Source organism: Montipora capricornis, chromosome 14, assembly GCF_036669925.1.
Source record: "Montipora capricornis isolate CH-2021 chromosome 14, ASM3666992v2, whole genome shotgun sequence".
Lineage (NCBI taxonomy): Eukaryota > Metazoa > Cnidaria > Anthozoa > Scleractinia > Acroporidae > Montipora > Montipora capricornis.
Genome location: NC_090896.1, coordinates 47,211,800 through 47,221,799, shown reverse-complemented (window position 1 = coordinate 47,221,799; position 10,000 = coordinate 47,211,800). Strand labels below are relative to the sequence as shown.

At 39.4% G+C, this 10,000-nt stretch overlaps 2 protein-coding genes across 4 annotated transcripts in view; both read right to left on the bottom strand.

The window, feature by feature from the left end:
• LOC138033557 (histamine H2 receptor-like) overlaps positions 1–10,000 on the bottom strand; it is a 37,005-nt gene that overhangs the window by 19,049 nt on the left and 7,956 nt on the right. For 2 of the 3 annotated variants that reach the window (XM_068881335.1, XM_068881334.1), the window contains exons 1-2: positions 3,158–3,298; positions 2,838–2,871 (exon numbers count right to left, since the gene is read on the bottom strand). The gene's annotated coding sequence lies outside the window, so the exon portion shown is untranslated. Of the gene's footprint in view, positions 1–2,837; positions 2,872–3,157; positions 3,332–10,000 lie in introns of those variants that run through there. The other variant, XM_068881336.1, reaches the window with a different exon arrangement.
• LOC138032058 (histamine H2 receptor-like) overlaps positions 8,143–10,000 on the bottom strand; it is a 3,884-nt gene continuing 2,026 nt past the window's right edge. The window contains exon 2 of the mRNA XM_068879642.1: positions 8,143–10,000. This exon is cut by the window's right edge and continues 734 nt beyond it. Coding sequence (XP_068735743.1) covers positions 9,916–10,000 — 85 coding nt within the window. The 3' untranslated portion in view covers positions 8,143–9,915.

The window sequence follows — 10,000 nt, the reverse complement described above, 5'->3', positions numbered from 1 at the left end:
CTCAATCGTGTCAAATATGCGCAATATTACAACAAACTAAAATTTCAGGATCAAACCGTTTCCATGAAGAACCTTGTCCTTGAATGATGAAGCACAAAATTGACGATAAGCTTTCTTTCAAATAATTCTTGGCTGTCACATTTCCATATTTTTTTTACCTGAAGACTGTGCAGAGTTGATCACAGATCCACTTAAGGTGTTCGATTCGTTCTCTGTCTTTGTTGAACCCATAAGTTACCAGAGAATTTTCCATTTGCTTTCAGTGTTCTACATAACAGCACACTTGGTAAAATCTTAGAAATGCAGCTCACTTTGATTCCGGCTCGACGGGCGACAGATTGTTGTCGAAGTCCATTACGCGTTGCTTTTAAGATTCCACCGCCTGTCTTGTTCAGTATCCAAATGACTTGCCATTATTGAGCTTCATAAGGGTATATTTTGTAAATGCCATTCGCGTTACATGACTTTCGACGCCATTGCCGGTTAAGTTTATCATTCTACTGTGTCCACCAGAGAAATCTACGCATTTCCACTACCCTCTCTATCCTAAGAAAATACGAGCAGAAGGCTCTATGCACAAAGACACCACTTAGCAGGGGAGTGACAGGCAAGACTTTTACCGACACGGAAAAAATAAATAAATAAATAAAAACAAACAAATGAAAAGCAGATCCCGACTGGGTTTGCCATACTGGCAACCCAGTAACAAGTCTTGTCTACCCTGGATGTGGATAACGCAAAGTACGTCTTACGGTCATGCCTTGGAAAAGAACCATCAGACACAGTTAAAAACGTAGATGAGACTGCTTACAAACCCCTTTCCAATGCCGTGTGTAAGTGGTTCTGCGCGCAGTATGTTATGGGTGTTCGTAAGAACGCCTCGTGTCATTTTAGAACCTTACAAAATGTGCGTGTAACATGATACTCTTAAAAGTGCCTTATGACTTTTAAACTGGGCAGTGTTAACCCTTATCACAAGCACAACTCGCATTGCGTACGCTGATTTTCTAAAAGGATTTTGTAAGACGTCTTACACACTGCACGGCTTTAAAGCCCTGGCCAAACTATCGAACAAAGTTGGATTCAACGTTCCAACTTTGCTCGATCCAACATTGTTCGACCGTTTGGCCACCCATGTTGGATGATATTCGTCTAACATCTTTTGCTCGATCAAGTGTTGGATAGAGTTTGCTTTTGATCAAACATTGCGACCAACAATTCTGCTCGACGCAACAATGTTGCAGTGTTTTGCCGCTCTTCCAACAAAGTTGTGTCCTGAATCTAGTCACGTTCGCGCTACTAGCCAATCACGAATCGCTATTTTATTTTCAAGCCTAGGCTTCTAGCATTATTTGCAACAAAGATGGCGGACAAGGATCAACAGCCAGAAACATTGATCAGCGAGGTATGAAGCAAGGCCATGTCTTTGGGGCACTTGTCCCCTAATCACTATCGCTCTGTTCTCATCATCTCCTAAACGCCGATGTATTTTGCAGCGAACATACCCCTTTGTACACGTTCTCTTAACCAGTTTTTGGATTTTCCTCGTTTGAACTGTCATTTCCGTCCTCAAACAGCTCCAGTAACACAAGCGCAACGAGCGGTTTCCGTTTCAGTGTTAGCGTCATATTTATAAATTTAGCGCCAACTTGAACTTGAATCAGTTTCGCAAAGCAATGTTGGATAGTGTTTTGCCACTACCTCAACATTTACACCCAACGATGTTGCATGTGGAATCCAACTTTGTCGAGAGTTTCTATACACAAGTCTGTTTTAACCTGCGCAAAGTGTTTGTAAGACGTCTGCGATTACACGTGGCATTTGTAAGAGCCTCGGGTTTTTGGGTCGGGCTTTGAAGCCATTACATGCATTGGGTTGATAAAAATGGTTTTTATTTTTGACAATAACTAGTGAATTAATTTAAGGTATAAAGAAAATTTAGATTTTAATTGCCTCGTCGTGTGTAGTTTGAATGAAAAGTACTTTGAAAAAAAAAAAGAACGATTATCCTTACTAGTCTGCCTAGCGTTTCGGTAGGTTTCTTAGCCTAAAAATGAGAGATTTTCGCTATTTTCTCCTTTACTTTGCAGCCAAAAAGTCTCATATATCGTATGTCGGTCTTCCTTTGTACTGAAACCTCACTGAAAAGCTTTCCGCGTTGCGATGCATTACTACGCTCATTTTTCAGATTAAAAGGAATTAACTATTTAAATTGAAAAAATGCTTTAACTACCGGTACGTAATTATTTTTTTGAAAATGCCAAAAATTCGGGTCGGTCGGACGGACGACGGTAGAAGAAAAATAAAAAGGGGGTGGCCTAATCAACAAAAACATTGCAATATAGAGGGTGAACCGAGGCTGGGACAGCCTTTTTTAATCCAAAACTAAATATTCAGTTTCCAAGCCTCCGGTAATTTGGCTTGGTTAATTAAGAACGAAAACGATTCAAAAAATAGGGGCAAAACCAAGGAAAATGAACATAAATTAGTAAGCCAGAGCCGAGCTGATTCGAAATACTCGAGTTCGAAATAAGAAAGTTCACCTGTACTGGAGATATTTGCTGTTGAATAAAACGCTAAAAAATCATTGTAACAAGTGCTTGAAAATAACTAGTTTTAATTGACTTAAACTTATAACTATCCTTCTAGAATTGGAATATGTGGTATAAAGTAGCTTTAGGCGGAAGTCGTTTACTGTTTTCCAAAGTCTTTCGTCAAATTCGAGAAGTTCCGGGTTGCCAAAGCGGACAGTTGGTTCTCACCGGCTGAGATTTAAATATAAGGAAATTTGCTTTTACTTTGCAGAAAAAGAATAAACATAAATAACTGGTACTTACTTGAAAAGCCACTTGAAGACGTTTTGTATGCCCCCTACAGCAAAACGAAAATATAGTTCAGACTTCTGTATATGAAATTTGATAAACATGGACTCTCTGTATGACTGAATACTCTTACCTAACAGGTTACACCTGTAGAATGAATGGTAAACCAAGGCTTAATAACTGGCCAAAAATCCAGGTTTTAAAAGACAAAAGGCTTGTTCCTTTGGATGTCCAGAGTAATTTTTGGGGAAATTATTGAGATGTTGGATATAATTTACGCTTCGCCAAAAATATTAATTCTGTCGTAGAATTAATTAAAATTCAAAACCTCTTACCTGCATGTAGTTGAGTCAGAGATAGCTTTACGGCTTGGACAGTTTTGATGAGAGGACCTTCTGTTCGCCTTTTTTCGTTGAAAAGGCAGGCTTTAACAACCTTATGTAATCATTAACTTTGGGCCGCAGTCAAACCGCAAATGCGCACGAGAACGTGAGTCACACCAAGTCGCACTAGAGGACAAAAGTGTTTACTTATCTCAAAAATCTGTCATCACAACGAAAAACCAAGGGAGCAACTGCAGAAAACCCCACCACATCGAGCCCGTTACTGTGAATTCAAGATGGCAAAGTATCTTAAGTAGCTGGCTGCACGGTACGCGGAAAGAATGAAATACAGGATGGCGAGGTATATTAATTACCTGACTACGCGGTACGCGTACGCAAAGTTAAATGCGTGCTTAGGCCTAATGACTGAAACGAGCCTTAGGCTTAATCAATAAACGAGTGCTATTTTCTTCACGCGATCTCGTGCAAAGTGTAGTTATCCAAACCGTAAATTGAAAGCGAAAATGTTAAAGAGTGCTTAGACCTAATCACTGCAACGAGCGCTATTTTCTTGACACGATCTCGTGAAAACTGTAGTTAATCTCACCGTAAAATTCACGCTTTAAGAACGAGAAATACTGTTTTAGTGAATAAATTACATACTTCAACTTGAATTTATTAGTTTCTGCATACCGCGTAGCCAGCTACGCAGAACTTTATTCGAGTGGCAGGGTATTCTGCAGTTAAGCCAAACCAAGTGCCAGAAGTGCAACCAGTTTGTTCACCAAAGGACAAAATTTGGTTGCAGACGGACAAACTTCAAAGATGCCGTCGACTACCTCTGGAGAAGGCCAAACTGAGACAAATCTTGGAAAACAAAAGCGAGGGTGTTTTGTTTCGGAAATGATTTGACAGGTGATATGTAGCAGACCCTGGTATTGTCCGATCAGTGTAATGGATCGCGAACCACGATTCGACTGGACGTGGAAGAGTCCAATAACACGGTGCTCGTCTTCGATAACGATTTCGTTGACGGCGAATAAATCGTGTTAATAGCAAGTTTTGTGCACGTAAATTCTGCATAAATAACAGGCAGCATAGCATTAAATTGATATTTTCCTGCTGCTGAAGAACCAGGAAAAAGGAGAAAACAATTATAGAAAGAATTCTTCTTGGTAACATATTATGAGATCCCTCGTGTCACGGTTTTGTGGATGAAAACAGCAAGCTTAGTTATGGCCTTAGTTCTTTTTCTTAGTTATCAGCTATGTTGTGGAATACGCGCGCTGCCTGATTTTATCCGTACCACTGAGTTTACAGGTTTTAAAATGAGAATGCAGGGCCGCTTTTCTTTTTAATTAATGTATCTTTAAATATGGTATCTTTAGTTATGTATTCATATATTCATATATGTTATGTAGTAATGTCTCGGAGATATGAGCCCTCGGGGGGTCTAAAACACAGGTCACTCTTTGCAGGTCGTTCTTTATTCCTTTGAAATTCCCTTCAGTCAGGCCCTAATTATGCCAATGGACACTCACATTACGAATCAAGAAGGGAATGTTTTTCCAGTCTTCTTAAAAGGACTTAACTACTTCAAAATGGATTTGTTGTCGAATTTTGCAGCGTCAAAACTTGTTTGTCTCCGTCGACTTTCAACTATACCAAACAAACAATGCAACTAATTTGAATAATACTTTCTTTGGCTACAACTTCCTTACACCTGCTCTAAGGACTGTTCTAAACTTTTGTTCCCGTAGGATTTTTGTTTTTGTTTTCTACGACCCTCCTTACTAATTTCGCTTTTATCTCTGTAGAACGACTGCATGTAACATTTGGCTCATTCTAACACGGTTTGGTGAAGACATTGGTTTATGGACAGCTTGTGTTGGACAAGGTTATGTCGTTTCCCGACCGATATCTTCACTCATATGCATTAAGAGAATTAAACGAATCTTCTCTAGGAGTCTAGTGTAATATCTAAGCAGTTATTTTCCAAGACTAAAAAGCAAGATTTAAGCCATTTTGTGATGAAAATTGTTTGTTAGCACAGAAGCTTGATATGGAGAATCTCTTGATTGTTTGTTTGCAAACAGGAATTGTGGATTATTTTTGCATGGTCGAACTGTAAGAAAATTCCGGCTGACCCAGGCGCCTCCTTTTCTTCACGGCCACAATCGGACTTCTTCGGAATCACCGTGTGATTCCTACAGTTGCTTTACGTGTTTTTCATTGAACGATGATATCCAAGGTTACTTGGGTTTGTTTAATTAAGAATCAAGACTTTTAGACAGTTCTAAGACAAATTATATTCTGTCCCTCAATAAATCTAGTGTTTAACAACTAGTTATGGTCTTAGTTCTTTTTCTTAGTTATGAGCTATATTGTGGAATACGCGCACTGCCTGATTTTATCCGTACCACTGAGTTTACATGTTTTAAAATGAGAATCCAGGGCCGCTTTTCTTTTTAATTAATGTATCTTTAACTATGGTATCTTTAGTTATGCATTCGCATATGTTATGTAGTAATGTCTCGGAGATATGAGCCCTTGTTTAACAATTAGTTCACGCGTCAGCTGTGCGTATGTCCAGATATTGAGCACGCGGGAAGTTTGGAGAGCACGAAAGAGGCGTAAGAGTTGCACGAGGCGCAGCCGAGTGAAACTCTAGCCTCTTGAGGAAATGATTTCTAGGCCAGAGGAAATTATTTCTAGCCAGATACTCAGGAGTAAGCCTGGTGTGTGCTGTTAACTTAGATTTTGGATTTCTGAACAAGTTTTTATCATAGAAAATTCGCGACAAAGTTGTGCTTTCATTTCGCTGTAATTCTCCTGTCTAAAAAAAGGTATAATAATGTAAATAAAAGGATAACGATATTTATATTTGCAGAATACCTGTCCTTTTACTTCAAAAGTCAAGCTCTACATCTCTATGCATGCAATAAGCGCATTCAAAATTTCCTCGTATTACTTGATACTTGATACTTGATTAAAAAGGGTTTTTCTGCTTATATGAAAAATACGTTTTCTCTCCCGTCCCCTTCTTATGCATGATCTTCGCGGAAATTACATTCTGTTCCTCAATAAACCTGGAACAACCAGTTATGGTCTTAGCTTTCTTTTTTCTTACGTATCAGCTAAGTTGCGGAATGCGCTATCTGATTTTACCCGTACCTATGAGTTTACTGGTTTTAAAAGAGAATCCAGGGCCGCATTTTGTACAGCGGCTTTTCTTTTTAATGAATATATCTTTAAATATTATGTATTTAGTAGGTCTCTGTATATGCTATGTATTTTAGCTGTAAATGTAATGTCTCGAAGATATTAGCTCCTGTAGTTACTCGGAAATTCGAGATGAAATAAAGCTCATGCCTGTATGTATGTTACCTTTAGCAGGGCGCGTGCGCACACTTTGTAATCTACCACTCCAGTGCTTACCATATGAGAGATAAAATGAGTTTTGCCTTGAATATATAAGCCATCTAATTCTTACGCTATATTGAGAAGGGCGGTTTGGAGCTGTGAGTAGGCGTGGGATTTTTAACTTATGGTTTAGGGGCCGAAGTATCTCTTCCTCAATGCCGTTCCGGGAGGCCAGCCTCGTTCCCAGGGTGTCTCTTCTCTGCCTCCCTTGGTCCAACGACCAAGGAAAGCAGAGAAGAGAGACACTGGGAACGAGGTTGGTGTTTTCCTTGTAAAGATTTTTCTTTGAACACGTTCGTACAAAACGTGTTCTAAACTATTATTGACTTTTCCTTCACATGGTAAAGTCTCCGTTCGAGCCAAGTGGCCGATCAGACAGGAGCTTATACTGGTTGCTGTAGCATGAAGCGAATAGAAGTATTAATACTTCCCCTTGGATGAGATGCTAGTCCATCGCACGGTTACTCCCAGCAGCAATTTCCCCAGCCCTTTACCCATTTATACACCTGGGTGGAGAGAGACACTGTGAGAGTAAAGTGTCTTGCCTAAGGAGACAACACAATGTCCCTAGCCAGGGCTCGAACCCGGATCGCTCGATCCAAAGAAGAGCGCACTAACCATGAGGCCACCGCGCCTCCCTCGGATGCACGGCTTTAATTCGCTGAGTTAAATTGTCTTTATCGACAGGTGCTGTTTACCTTTGCTGATTCACCATTCTTAAGTTTTGCCGCAAGTTTCTGTTAATATAAGTTATGAGAATGTGGTAGTCCATCAAGAGAGTAGGTTACTGTCTTCAGACACCGGTTGTAATCCCTTGACTTACGTACAGTATTGAACTAGAGGTCCGTGAGGGGAAATAATGTTTTTGTGCTCAATTTACAGGCTTAAAGGCAGGCGCAAAAAACGTGAGGTGAGTAGGCCGTTACAACAGCAAAGTTAGCGAAATTTCTCACACATCTTAAGTAGGAATTAAAGAACTTAATTTCCGTACATTTTATCTAGAAGATTCCTCTTTAAGAGAACTGAAAGGTAAGCCTGCATGCTGTGATTGACTCGTAGTGTTGTTTACTGATTGTTGTATCCATGCAATAACCTACATATCAGCTGTGGGAGGGAAATAAGTGTTGTGACGTGTTGAGTCACTCACTCGGAAAACTGACTGAGTCAGCGCGTTTTGGTAGAGATCTTTAAACGATAATTTGATTAGATCTGTTCAGGAGGTACTATTTTACTGTAAAAGAAAAACGTGTTTTAGCTAACAACTCAAATAAGAGAATATTTTCCCTCCGGAAATACGAGAAATGTAATAAAAAGACCGGCCCAGAACAAAAGTTTCCTGGAAGTGAACTATTTCGACGTTTAATCCCAACGTCTTTATCAGTCGTGGTATTTATTAGTCACGTGACCACTAGACGATGTCCAGGCTATTCAAACTCTCCGCGTACATCCTAAAGTTGCGTGTATCATTGTAGGTAATAAATCACCAAAATGCAATGTGTGGTAGTATTGACAATTTCACACCATGAAACAGAAAAACAGTTTGTTACAGCAGTGTATTTTTATTTATCTTATAATATACGGCATTAAACATAATCAAAGATGTAATTTAGTACTTCGTATGCTTCTAAACATCTAACACGTTTTCATAATGTACATAAAAACAAGTATCATAGCATAATTCAACCAAGGGCACTTAACCCTTTGGAAGGAAGGGAAAAGGAAGGAAGGAAGGAAGGGAAAACGATCTCGAGGCGGTGAGTAGATTCTGCCATTCGTCCCACTTAAGTGATCTATGCGTGAAATGCAGTTTGCCAGCTTTAGGAAAAGTTCTTTGTTTTTCTTGTGTCTCCTTTCCAGTCCTTCCCATCTTTGAAGGGAAGAGCACCATGGGAAAGAATTTGAAGTTGTTCTATTTCCGAACTTCAGAGCGGAAAAAACGTAATAAGCGTGCGCGAGTTTTGACTGTGCGCCAGGCCCAAAGTTTGAAAAAATGGTGGGAATTTCGACGATCGTGTAAACAGAAAAAAGGCTACGAACTTTGTGTGCTTTCCCAATATTCCCGGTAAGCAGCAACATTTTAACGTCACTAATGAAAAGCTGGTGTATTGTTTTTCGTAGGGAATCAACTTTTTTGGGACAAAATTAACCTAAAGACGGTTTCAGAACCCTTTATTTTACCGCGATATACAAGAAATTTCGTTCCAAAGACACATATCCACAAACACTCTTTACATATTGCATCCATATAAGCAACCCACTGAATATATAAGCAAGAGAGCCTCTCACCAGGCAGAGGAAGACTTGTTTTCTTAACAGTGAAATGCTGCTGCACAGTACGTTTTTCCACTCTGAATTTCCTAACCCGGAAACTCCCAGCTCGTGACAGGCCTCCTCATTTTGTAAACGTCTTATTCAATTCCTGCTCAATAAAGGACTTCTCAAATTAACAACGTTGTCGATTACGAGATGCTCTGTCATCAAGCGGTCTTATTGATTTATTCAGTCAAATCATGGAAAAACGCTTTGCTCCGATATTAACCGTTAAAATTGTTGAATGCAGGAAATAGTGGGCATAATCGCCCTCAAAATAGTATAGCATGACAAGGGCCTTGGCCAGAAAAACGTTATGACCAAGGCAATGGTACTTCTTTGTTTGTTTGTTTATTTATTTGCTAGCACTGTTTGACTTTCCCCCTTCCTTTTTAGCTGAAACTCAGCTAAAAACAAGAAACAAAAAAGAGGGCCCGTTATTTTTCGGGAGCCTGAACTGACTACCTGTTCGTCTAGCTTCGGTGCACCAACGATACTTCAAATCAACAACAGGTGTAAATGATACACGTTAAGTACCAACTCTCTGAAGAAACCACCTGACAGCCTACAGACATCTGGCCGAGCGTCTAATCGCACAGAGATTCATGAAAAGTAACTAACTAGAAACTTTATTCACGAGTTTTGACAATTTTGGAAATTACCCCAACAGCATTATTTTGTAATGGTTTCTCTCTCTCGGTACCCCCCTTCCCAGCTTATACGCTTATGAACAAAGCCAAGTAAAAAATGCCATGACGCTTCATAATGTATTATGACTGAAGCAAGCGCCTCTGATGACTAAAAACACGAATAACAGCTATACAGTAAATTAATTAAGATAATAAGCACCTGTTGTCTTGTTAACTTTCCTGAATCCTATATTCATCCATCTATTTAAGGTCAAACTTTCTTACGAAGAAAATAATGTCTTTGCCTTGTTACAATTTATGCACATTAACTTAAAACTGTTGTTAATATCATGAAATTTCAAATTTAGCAAAGCCAAGTAGAAAAATGCAATGGCGCTTCATAATGTTTTACAAATCATTAAGAGGTAAATCTGCAACTCGCCTTTCACGGTTACGAACAGTACGTTTGCAAAAGAGTGCAGCTAAAGTAGAT